Source organism: Prunus persica, chromosome G1 (assembly GCF_000346465.2).
Source record: "Prunus persica cultivar Lovell chromosome G1, Prunus_persica_NCBIv2, whole genome shotgun sequence".
Lineage (NCBI taxonomy): Eukaryota > Viridiplantae > Streptophyta > Magnoliopsida > Rosales > Rosaceae > Prunus > Prunus persica.
The window spans coordinates 43,140,511-43,153,388 of NC_034009.1; the positions used below are offsets into that span (position 1 = coordinate 43,140,511).

The 12,878-nt window shown below is 36.3% G+C and overlaps 1 protein-coding gene across 1 annotated transcript; it reads left to right on the forward strand.

The window, feature by feature from the left end:
- On the forward strand, nucleotides 3,255–6,533 carry LOC18788707 (GEM-like protein 1). The gene is made up of 4 exons (XM_007223109.2): nucleotides 3,255–3,833; nucleotides 4,007–4,108; nucleotides 4,685–4,956; nucleotides 6,041–6,533. The coding sequence occupies exons 1-4, from the start codon at nucleotides 3,488–3,490 to the stop codon at nucleotides 6,239–6,241; spliced, it is 921 nt and encodes a 306-aa protein (XP_007223171.1). The 5' UTR covers nucleotides 3,255–3,487; the 3' UTR covers nucleotides 6,242–6,533.

Sequence of the window (12,878 nt, forward strand, 5' to 3'; positions counted from 1 at the left end):
AATTAGTATTAATTTGAAAAAATAAAGAAAGAAAGAATAAAATAAAAGGTCAAAATCTCAAATTTTGAATTAAGAAACTTTTATTGGAGTGTCATTGTTCCTAATGGCAATATAGAAGAGGGGAGCCTCATCAATAGTTACTTCAGAACAAAAGGAATCTTTAAAAAAAAAACAAAAATAAGAGAAAAGTAAGAAAACAGATTGGAAAAGGAAAAAGGCAAGAAAGAAAATTGGAAAAGAATGAGTTGTGGTTCCTATGCCTCCTCCTTAAATTAGCTTTTTCCAATCAATGTTGTTCTAACATCGTTTTCCCCTCTAAGCAAATTACCCTTTTTTCCCTGAGAACAAAGTTTAGAAAGAGAGAAAGAGAAGAGCCCCATCTTTCTTTTTCTCTCATCCATCACAATTCACAAAGTAGCTATCTGGAAGATCGATCTAGGCCCCCGCCCAATTCATACGTACAAGTACAACCGTATAAAAAATTTCAGTTCATCCTCCTCAATTATTCTCAATGCATTTTTAATTTTGCTAGCATCGATCACATGTAAGCGAAATTTAACCGTTGACAGTCGTTAATTATCCGCGACTCATGCATTTTGTTGTTGAAACTAAATTTTGAATTTTTCTACATACATAGACCAAATATATGACCCTTGATACATAAGAAGTATAGGGTTTGTATTTAGGAAATCTATTTAAATAGGAGCCCATCATTTTTGGATCTAGATAAAAATTCATTGAATTTTGTGCTAAAAGTAATGAAGGATGAAGCTAACTGCTAAACGACGGAAGAGGCAACCACTAAACAGCCCATGTGGTGTGGGGAAAGCACTGCAGCCGCTGCTGCAACCCAAAGTCAAAATTTAGAAATACGTATGGGGCTGATTTTTGCATGAGAAGTGAATTAATTTCACCTTCAGGCTTCAGCTGTTGATTTGAAACCAAGACTGCGTGTAGAAAAACCTGCATGGTAACTTCGTTTTAACCTAAGGATTAAAATTAAAGCACACACTTCAACTCTTTCGACTCAACAGTTTTTACTCCAATTTGAAATTTACTTACTTCAGACCAAATCTACATGGATTTTGGAAAGGGTTATAATTTATAAGTCTAAATCAGCTAAGTTGGGTTTACAACTCCTACCTAAACAAGACCCTTTGCACCGTTATATAACCATTCTCATGAACAACTTAAGATACACAATCATCATAGCTCTAGCCTACTATAATTTGAATTCGTTGTTTGTAAGGTTATTGACTTCGCGTTATAGGTCCTTGGTCAGTACTACACATGTACCCTCTTACCTTTGAAGCTCTTCTTTGTTTTTCTCGATATTTTCGTACATTTATCAATCTTGGAAATCACGCTCGAACAATTACTAAACATTTCAATGAGAATCAACTTTGTTCATCCAAATTGCATATTTTTCATTGGAGTGCCATACATTTCGATTCATTTTCATTTAGATTCATTCTCATTTGATTCTAGGTTCGTAATAATGTACATCTTCTTTAACTTGAAAGATAAAACTTCTATCATACATTTTAGATCCTGGTAGATCTTTTCTGGAGATATTCTCCACTAGCAGAATTTTTTGTTTTTAATTTGTTCCAAAAAAGACTGCATTTTTCTGGTGTAGATGGCAGACAAGCTTGCATATCTTGGGTTGAACAAGATTGCTCGTGAGCCTTTTCTCTGTACTGCTATTGATTGGACTGGACAAACCAAGAAGGTAACCCCTTTTATCATCCCTGAGAATTATTGAAGCAGCCATTGAAAATCGAAATTGCAAATAAGACAGCTTATTTTCTTAGTGCTCAATTTGCTATGTTGTCTGGGGAAGCATTGTCCTAGTCAATAATTCCAGTAGGCACACACCAACATGCAAAAGAGCTTTCTGTTCTTGGTTTTTTTAACTTCTACTGGTCTATTTGGATTTACATTGGGCAAAAAGTCATGCTTATCAATCAGACCGCAGAATGGCATTGCTTTTAAACTGAACTTTTGGTGTAGGCTTTTTAGATATGGCCAGTAAATGACAGAAGCTATATATATATGCTGTCAAGTTCTGGAAATGACGAAAGGAAAAAAAAAAAACTTCCATGGTTTTGTGGGTTGGCCTGCATTTTGACAATCGACATAACCGAGGCACGTAGGACATGCATAGCCCTAGTGGCTCTAAAGTCCATGGGCCTCAGTCTCTTTTCTTTTCCAACAGTGCATGGCTGCAAGATATGAATGGTACGTGAAATTCTTATCCTAACATGTTGATAGTCGTTTTTCCTTATCTCACCAATATTCTTTTTCAAGTTATATTAGTTGTGTTCCTTATCGTCAACCTATTCTATTCGTAGTTATGAATTTAGATGGCTAAGAACCCATTAAGACTTATAAAAAATATTGAAGACTACACAAACCACAACCTAATCTTCCGAGTTGATAAATAGAATTAACAATATCAAAGAATTTGAATATTCGTATCTAGGCCACATCGTAGTCCTAGTAAAAAGAGATTAGTTCATTAAGGACTCAATGGAAAACATGATGATTGATGAAGACATGAGAAGCATTGAATTCTTGAAGTAGAATGTCAAGGTTGCACAAGCTTTGTTCTTGTTCTCCTTAAGGTGTTTTAACTATGACTATGAGTATGATATGAAGGAATTTGATGGTGTTGGATTATATTTTTACAGTAGTGGCCGAATCCCCCTATATATAGTAGTCCTAGAAATCCTACATAACTAAGATATAATTACAGTTATTACAAGAATAGGATTCCTACTATAATTTATTTTTTTTAATTTCTCCTTGTTTGACTTGATGAAACTTTGAACCATCTTAAACTAGGAATGACGCATTCCTTGTGACACAAGAAATGATTTCTCCTTATTTGAAGAACCGCTAGATTTTCTTGTTGTTGTTTTGTACGAGGGCTGTAACAAATAGTTTTTACGGACATGATTTTTGGGAGACAGGGGTACTGGTACTCTATTAAAGGCAAGATTTCTTCTCCTACTTTCAGTTGAAAAGGTAAGACTACGTAATTAGATTGACAATTAAACCTGTATGTATAGAAGAACTCGTATAACCCCTGACGACATAGCCCAATTTTTATACTCATTGCTTATCCTCCTATCAACAAAATAATATTGCTTAAGTTTATAAATTTAAAACAAAAACAAAAACCAATCCTCCACTAGAAATGTACACAAACGAATATTAAAGCCAGTGTTGAATTGTTTGTTCATGCATTTGGGCCTTGAGATTTATATGTATAGAGAAGTTGGCCCAAAGCCAATGTTGAATTCCCATTTACAGACAAGTTCATTGCCGAATCCAAAAATCCCCAATAAAACGCTTCTTCCCCTCAAATCCAGTTGCCCCAGGTGTCCTCTCTTCTCGTAGGCTCCGCCCCAATCGAGCCGTTTGAATTTCACAGCAACAACAGCAATCAGACAAAGATTCCATTTTCAATCACAAGAATAAAATGAGCGACCACAAGACCGCTGCAGCAGCTGCAGCACCCGATCACCACCCACCATCTCAGACCGCGAAGCCTCTTCCTCACTCCGAAGACTACGCTCCCTACCCTAAGCTCGACCCCAAGGACGTCGTGCCGCCTCCCCAGCCCGAAACTTGGACCTCTGTCTCTATCGCCTCTGAACCGCCGCCGAAATTGGAATCACCGTCAGCGCCGCCGCCTCCAGTTGCCGATCCTCCGGTTCACGTCGAGGCTCGAGCGCCGATTGCCGGCGAAGCTGCCACCTCCATGCCGACGGAGTCCAATCCCTACGTCGCCACTCCTGCTCCGGCTCCCTCCTCCTCCGTCAAGAGTGAGTATCAGTAGCCAACCAGCGCTCTCATTTGTTGTCAATTATGTGTATACATTTATATATATATATATATATATATATTTGTATATGTTAGGGTTTTGTTGAGGAAATGATGAATTTGGGAGTGTTACTGTGGATGTTGGAAATGACTGTTTATTTGTTGTGTTATTTAGATAAGATGGATTCAGTGAAAGATGTTCTTGGAAAATGGGGAAAGAAGGCTGCGGAGGCCACCAAGAAGGCCGAGGATCTTGCTGGCAACATGTGGCAGCACTGTAAGTTTTCAATTCCAGTGAATTAAGCTGTTCTCATGAGTGTTTTCAATTAAGTGAAAGATGTTAATTTTCCATGGTAATTGTCCTTTGCATCACTAATATTAGGTATAAAGCCAATGCAATCAATTTCCATTCACAAATGCTTTGTTTAGTATGCTGTAAAACTGGGGTCTTTGTTTTTTCTTAAATGATTAAGCAATTGCATGGCCTTTCTATGTGGGAGCATTCTGGTTTTTGCATGGAAGAATGGTGCCAATATGTGTGCTGGGAGTTGGAATTCAGAAATGCTATCAATATATGCGCTTTTAGATTGCAATGGATCTTAGGGTTATGGATTTTGCCTCTTGATTACTTTTTTCACTTACTTCTTTCTTGCCCCATTGTGATCCCATTCCTCATTTTTATGACTTTAATTACTCTGTTATTTAGTTATAGTTTCAGAGGTTGTGGTAGGAACCGTGAATCCTTGATGATTTCTGGGTTTAAAAATTAAAATCATTGCTTGATTTCGTAGTAAATTCTGTGCTGTTTTATTTGTGAGACATAAATCATGTACTGCTGTTTCCCTTGAACTAGTGAAAACGGGACCTAGTTTTGCTGATGCTGCTGTGGCAAGAATTGCGCAGAGCACTAAGGTACTTGCAGAAGGTGGTTATGAGAAGATCTTTCGACAAAATTTTGAGACTGTCCCAGAGGAGCAACTTCAGAAGACATATGCTTGCTACCTATCCACATCTGCTGGCCCAGTAATGGGAATTTTATATTTGTCAACGGCAAAGCTTGCATTTTGCAGTGACGATCCCCTTTCATACAAAAATGGCGACCAGACTGAATGGAGCTATTATAAGGTATAGTGGATTAGTATTGTTTGCTTATTGCCATTGAACCATTTGCCACCTTTCTTGCTTGAATTATGACTTAGGAGCCATTTATGCTTGCCAATTGTGATAGTGAAATTTGAATTTCTTTCAAATTTTTTCTGTTTTAGAAATTATACTAATCTCGTGTCATGTTATCAGTGCTGAACGCAAGTATTAATACTGAGGAGGTAGGTTTTAATTGAAAATATAAATTTCATTTTACTGATGAGTGTTTAGAATGATAATAAAGCATATATTAAATTTGTTAATTCATTTGTACGTATGAAAGATACAGATACGATGATGAATATGCCAGTGATCAACTTTGTTCGTAGATCTTTCTAAGATTTACTATGACAAGGGAGATTAATTTAATTCTCCATATAAGAGGGAGGCTTTGGTAATTGCACTTAACCTCAGGGGAGGTACATGTAATTTACCCTATAATCTTCAAGTTTCTTGTTATGTAGTAATCGCCTCCAGTTATGCACTCCACTTGTAATTGCCTAATTCTTGGTTCATGAATTTTGTGGTGATTGGTGCAACCATCGATATCACCTTCTTTTGAAAGCTAAACAATTTCAAGTGGAATGACTTGGTGTTTCTTCTATTTATGATAAGTTGTTCCAAGAAGTGTCAACACATTTCCAAGTAGGTGTCGGCCACATTTTCAACTCTTTCCCGGTGTCTGTTCAACCATGCATGTCAATGTCCCTTCATTTGTATTATCTATATATCACTATAAATCCAAACCTTCTGAATGTTGAAATCTCTTAAGCACAGAAAAATGCCCTTTGTTCATTTTACCCTTTTGTTTTCTTTCTGGTATGGTGCTTTCTTACTTAAAGGGTTACAAGCAGTGAAATCAAAACTCATATATTTTCCCCATTTGAAGATCTATTGTGATCCCATTAGTCAATTTTACTTTTTTGCTTTCTTCCGATAATTTTTTCTTTTTGATTAATTTCTTCCAATAATTTTCAAAGGTCTAGATCTAGAAGTAGTATTTATATATTGAAATCTCTCTATTAGCTATGGACATAATCCGGTATGATTCCCTTCTCGTATGTAGGTCGTTATTCCATTGCACCAGCTGAAGGCAGTCAATCCATCAACAAGCAAAGTCAAATCAGCTGAAAAATACATCCAGGTGGTCTCTGTTGACAACCATGAATTCTGGTTTATGAGCTTTGTACACTATGACAGTGCTGTGAAACATCTTCAAGAAATATTGCACCCCACCCAGCCCCAGCCCCAGCCCCAGAGTTTGTGATGAATTTAAGTCCAAACCTTTGCCCTGTTACAGCAGAGGCATCATGTTGGCAAGACGTCTACGTAGATGAAATCATGCGGGATATGGAATATATCAGCTATAATGTAGATGTTGTATGTTCTTTGATTTGTGAAATTGCTGTGATGTATTTGTTATTAGAACCCAGAGACTGATTTTTACTCTTCGGGTATAGTGATACATTTGGGATGAGGTAAGTTTCAGTCGAGTCTATATTTGTTGTAAATGACATTTGTGATTATATACATCGTATTTTCAGACTATCACCTTATTGTGAAAATATGGATGAAAACGTGTATATTCCTCTGATTGTTGGCAACTTTCTGTAGAACTACAAGTGAGGAAGGATACTGTCAGGGATAAAGCCTATAACCACTATAGACGATACCTTGCCTTTCATATTATCTATGGAATTCAAATCCAAACCCGCTACGAAGAAATATTTTATGTAAGGGAGATGATTTTGGCACTTCAGAAGTCATTTTTCACTCTTTCTATGAGAAGTGTGTTATTTGATATTGTCTTTGGATTGTCTAAATCATTACCTAAGTTGGAGTCTGGTCTATGAGGTCGATTGTTTGAAAGCCACTAATGGATTGACCCAGGCCTACACCTGCAAGGCTTAGAGCAGCTCCAGCGCTGCTATCAAACCGGGCCAAAGGCCCCCCGAGACAGCCCAGACGAGCTCCAGCGCTGCAGACGAAGCCCGGGCAAGTTGTGGGTTCCACGAGCCCGGACAGGCCCAAGGGCGAAATCAGACTGGGCTCGAGCCCGAGTTTGGTGACGTCAGCGCTGACGTCACCACACGCAGGCTCCAACGGGAAGATGCCACGTGTCGCCACCGGGTGTCTTCGATTGGTTTTTTTTTCAGAAATCCTACGGTTCTCATTTTTTTGGCTAAAAAAATTTTAAAAGATCCTAAAAAATTCTGAAATTTTTTTTAAAAAAATACCAAAAAATTATGTATTTTTTCCCTATAAATACCTAACCATTTTATCTACTTTCAACACCAAATCTTCATACAATTTCTTCTCCATACAATATTTTTTACTCTCCACTCACATTATTCACTTTCCACACCAATTCTCCATACGAACTCATCTCCTTCCAATATTTTTTACTCTCTACTCATATTTTCCACTTTCCACACCAATTATCCATACAAACTCTTCTCCTTCCAATATTTTTTACTCTCCACTCACATTTTTCTACTACTTTCCATTTGTAGAAAATAAACAAATGGCATCTTCTGTCGAAACTGGAGACTCGTGGTCAACCCAGGAAGATATTGCGTTGTGCGAGTCTTGGGTGAACGTTAGTCATGACCCTATCATGGGCAATGAGATGAAGTTCCATCATATGTGGAGCAAAATTCATGGAGAATTTTGTCAAAGATCGGGTTCCATTCGGACCGAAATGGCTTTATCTAGTAGATGGAAACTTCTAAATAAAGAGTTAGGGAAATGGAGAAATGCCTTGACAAAAGCAAGGGAGAACATTCGGAGCGGTCAAAATCTTATCTGAAATATGAGATTATAATTTTTTAAAAATATCTGAAAATCTTATCTGACATGGGACACGTGGCACAATTTTAGAGGGTGAAAATTTTATCGGAAATCTGAGATTATAATTTTTATTAATGAATATCCGAAAATTTTATATGGAATAAGACACGTGGCAACCGAGATTCTCATCCGAAAATTTAATTACAAAAGATTATCAAAATTAATGATTTAAAGTATAAAAAAATAGGAAATAAAGTACAATGAATAGTATTTGCCCTAGACTTTGCCCTCATAGTTGGAACCACAAATGGCAAGATTGATACTATTCATGTAAATAGTGGCAGCCCTTGCTTGCCCTTACCTTAGACTTTGTCCTCATGGATGGAGTTGCTCTTAGACTTTGGTCAAGCTCAAGCCCATTGCTTCGTTGGAATGAGAGCAACCAGACAGAAACCATTAGAAAAAGGAAAAAAGAAAAAACAACCTTGACTAGACACTATTTAGAAAGCAGAGAAAAAGGAAACAGAGAGTGAGTGGGTGTCTTCTCTCCAAACGTCGACAGTCACGGATTATGGAGGCATGTTACGTTGTCAGTCCAAATGAGGAAAATAAGGAGATTGGACACTGACTTGAAACACAAGCTACTTTTTGGCCCTCATATCATATCAAATGAAAAATGGGCCATTTTTCATTTTGGCCCCCAACGACTCACGCCCACACATTTCCTCACTAGGTTTTATATCTATCCTGTGACAAAAACTTAGGTGCAATTGGTATTTTTCTAATTGCCAAGGGGTTAGTGGTAAAAGCATTTGCATGTATATTAGACATTTTAAGTAGGAACGGAGTTAAAATTGTAAAGTTAGAGGACCGAAGTAGAAAATACAAGTACATAAAACACTTAAGTATTCAATAATTACATATTTATAGCTAAATATTTATAATTTAATCACGTTTAATTTGTTTTAAAGGAAACTATAACTTAAATTATAAATTATTTATTACAAATTCTATATATTTTATATAATATAATAGAGGAGAGAAAAATATGGGGGGCCAGACCACTCCAAGCCTAAAACATGCGAACTTATGAATTCTATTTAAAATTAGGGGTTGACAAAAATATGGGAGGGCCAAAGCCACTCCAGGCCTAAAAATTAGGTTTCGACCCCAATCATAACTCCTTTCTCCCTTTCAAATTTTGGCAAAAAAATTAAAATAATGATGTATATACATTAAACACCCAACATGTTACTTATGAATTCTATTTAAAATTAGAGGTCGACAAAAAACCACTTGAACCTTCAAATCAGACAAATCAAACCGATCTGAGCATTAGGTTTCTACACTAAAAACAAATGTAATCATGAACCGAATCGAACTAAAATGTAATTAGTTTGGCTTAAGTCGGTTTGATTTCGCTTAGGTAGGTGTGGTTTGGGCTATTTAGAAACTGTCTAGACCGAACCAAACCACTTTTTGGCATTTGGCATTTGGCATTTTCTTGTTGGTATTATTATATTTCATCTCACACATTGGAGATTTAGAAATTAGAATAGTGACTGCCATGTTTGAGTCCGACACTCCACCTCCACCCCCACCCCCACCCTATCCCGCATCTCCCCTTACCCCATCCTTCCAAATCCGATGCCGGAAAAGTCATCGGTCTCTCCTCTCTCACCATCGCGATGAGAGAGTGAGAGACTTTCATGGGTGTTTAGTCGGAGGAACGTTGGCATGAGCTGATGCTGACGACAGTGGCAGCGAGCGGACCAGAAGTTTTTCTTTTCATCTTGAGCTTTTCTTGGTCTTAGAAAGGTAAATGTTGGAAGATGGGGAGGAATATATGCTGACTTCACAAACAAAATGCAATGATGCTACTCATTTATTTAAGCAGATATAATAGCTGTAATGTCAGTCCAATTTGTATTTTGTGGTCAGGCTTTTCCTTGGATAGAGAGAGGCATAGAGAGATAGAGCCCACCTGTTTAGAATAAAGCAGCAACAAGTCGATCCAACTTCACATCGTTTTTTCCAACACCTTCAAACACTCCACTGCCTATAATTTGTATTCTTTACGACTTTCACCAATATATATCCCTGCATGCTTAACGTGTTGGAAAAACTACCTCTTCAACAGAAACAACTTTTCGCAAACTAGGCTGCGTTTACACCAATGGCCAATGGCTTCACATATATAGACAGAGACCTGCTTTAAGCAATCGAAGGATATATATTGTTGTTAGAGCTAGCTTGTCGGGGATGTAAATTTATGGTCTAAATCATTCTCGGATTGCAAAGCTCAGTAAGGCTTGCATGAAGGTGTTAAATATTAATACAAACTTGTGTGATAAAACTTGAAAATTCTAGAATAATTGAGAGAATTATCAAGTAAAAGATGGTTGACTCTTATTCAAATCATCTAATAATTATCTATTATAATTATAACTAAAGAAATCTAGAATTAGAAGACAACTTGTGGCCGAAAATGACTTTCTAGAATTAGAAGACAACTTGTGACTGAAAATGACTTTGGATAAGTCGGTTACTGCACAACCGACTTGTCCAAAGTAAAGTTGCCGACTTAGTATCCCTATAAATAAGCCTACAGCCTCTCAAAGTAATCAAGCTAAAAGCAGAAAAAACTAGCAGCTGTCCTATATTCCACTAAGTCCTATATCAAAGCTTTGTACCTTTTCTCCTCCATTCAAATAAAAATTACTTTGTTACTCTTTCAAAAGTTTTCCATTCCAAATTAAACTATTGTCCTAAACACTAAACCAACCATTCTCTAAACATCTTCTTCCTTAAACTAACAGAAGGCTACAATGTCAATACAATTTTGTATCAAAATAATATTTTCTCTACATATTATAAGAATGCCTAATCTTTTAAAATATATATGATGTATGCGTGTCGTGTGTCAAATATATATATATATATATATCTATCCTTTGTGGTGTCATTGTTTTGCTTTTTGGCAACCAAAAATGATTTTAACTATGTTTGGCAAAACAATTAAAAAATAATTATGGGGTCATAAAAGTGCTTTTTTTTTTTTTTAAACACAAATTTTTACCAAAAATTATCGTCGTTCTTATGATACAAGCGCTTCTAACAAAAGTAAACGGGCTCTAAGGTCCACAGAGTAGACAAGTTTGTTGATAGACTTTGTGCTATGGAGGTCACAAATTGATGATTACGCGGTTGTTTAATTGAAGATGACCATGGGTGGTTTGGTAAACCTACAAACGTGTTGAGTTAGAGAAGCTGAAATCTCTGAAGGTTATTTTAGATGAACATATCGAGGCCTCTCATAACTGAAGAATTAATGATTCCATGGGAAAGTTATAGTCTAAACAGACCAGTCAGGATGCTCCGAGAGAAGGTGTGCTAGGAGTTGTATTGGTAATCTTGCGAACCCTAATTAGAAGTAACTATGAAAAAACACCAAAGTGCTCGTAATTGTTTCTCCCTGTTATTCTGCAGTGAGAATCTCATAGTAACTCAGTGTCATAGCTCATACGTGTGAATCTCGTAAATTCTTGTATTGTTCTTTGTGATTGGTTTACTTTTGTGTTTCTCGATCACATTTATTTATTTCACACCTGTTATTTCTAACCCCAACATTTTTCAAGCTGACAAGAACACTCCAACAGAAGAACTTTGTAGAGTCAAACTATCTAGCAACCCATTATTTCTTGTGTTTTTGAGGTCTAAGTAGGTTTTCTTGAACTCTTGGCAGCGTACCTGTTCATGCAACTTAATTTCCTTTCTTGACCAGCGTGAAAGAAATTAATTAGGGACTTGACATTGAATTGCTAAAATTAATCAAAGATCACTCAAAAATATCAAATTCATCCATTGATCATATGTTCCATACGCAGCTGAGCCTCGCTCGTCACAAACATCGATTAAAATTGTTCCAAGTAATTAACCAAATAAAGGAAAAAAATTGTTCCAGGATAAATGATCAACCTAAATACATATTGGCCTCCCCCAACAATTTATGGGGCATTTTCTTCAATTGACTATAATCCTAAGGATGTACTCAAGTACTTGTTAAACCCTTTTCTAGGTTTTTGGCTTAGAACACTATAAAGCCTTTAATCACCAAATGTCACCAAATACTGGTAACTGTTACTCTTTTTTTTTTTCCTTTTTTTTTGGTTGTAGTGGAAGAACGTTAAATTGTCAGAGCACACCAAAAGATGAACACATAAAGTTCCCCATATAGTCCAAATTAGTACATATGTAAAACAAGAAATTTTGATAATTAACTGCATTAATATGAAGTTAACTTCTCATTATTTAAATTGTTAAAGAAAACAATAAATGTTTATATAACACCAAAGTAAAAGAAGAAACAAAACCAGCATAAGAAGATGAAACACAAGCTGAATGGATTAAGAAAACGAGAGCAACCTGACTAGTTTCTAAATTCAATATACGTGTAAACCAGAGCAGTCATATTAATTTTAAAATTCAATATACGTATTATAATTTGTATAAACGAGAGCAGTTTGACTAATTTCAAAATTCAATATACGTGTTATAATTTGTGTGAACTTACAGCGCGATATCGGCATGCATGCTACGTGTCATTAACGCATGCATAATGCTTTTCGAGAAAGAAAAAAAATCCAAAAAAATATTTTCCTAATAAAGAAAAGAACAAATTTATTAAACCAATCCAGTACACCCCGCTGTAAATAGATGCTCTCATCTGATGAGATCACATGTGTCCGTTAAGCTCAAAAATCGGTGAATTTGATCAGCTTCTTCAGTTTCATGCTGGATGTGTCCAGAGATTAATGCAATATGGAGGTTGAGCCAAATTAATATGAGAGAGAAAAGATAAAGAGAGAGTAAAGCTAAGGCGGTGATCATGGAAGCAAATAAGGATAAGATGACAAATGTGGATGAACGTCCAAAACCCAAAACTCAGAACTAATCCAAAAGAAATTAATAAACAATACAAAAATAGCAGGTTTCAGGTTTGCTTTGCATGCCAAAAATTACTGGTTTCGATTGGAGTTTTTGGAATTCTCTGCTTCCTTGGTAATGCGAACTAATCACAACCCAATTTAGGTTATCTTAGCATAATTAAGCTT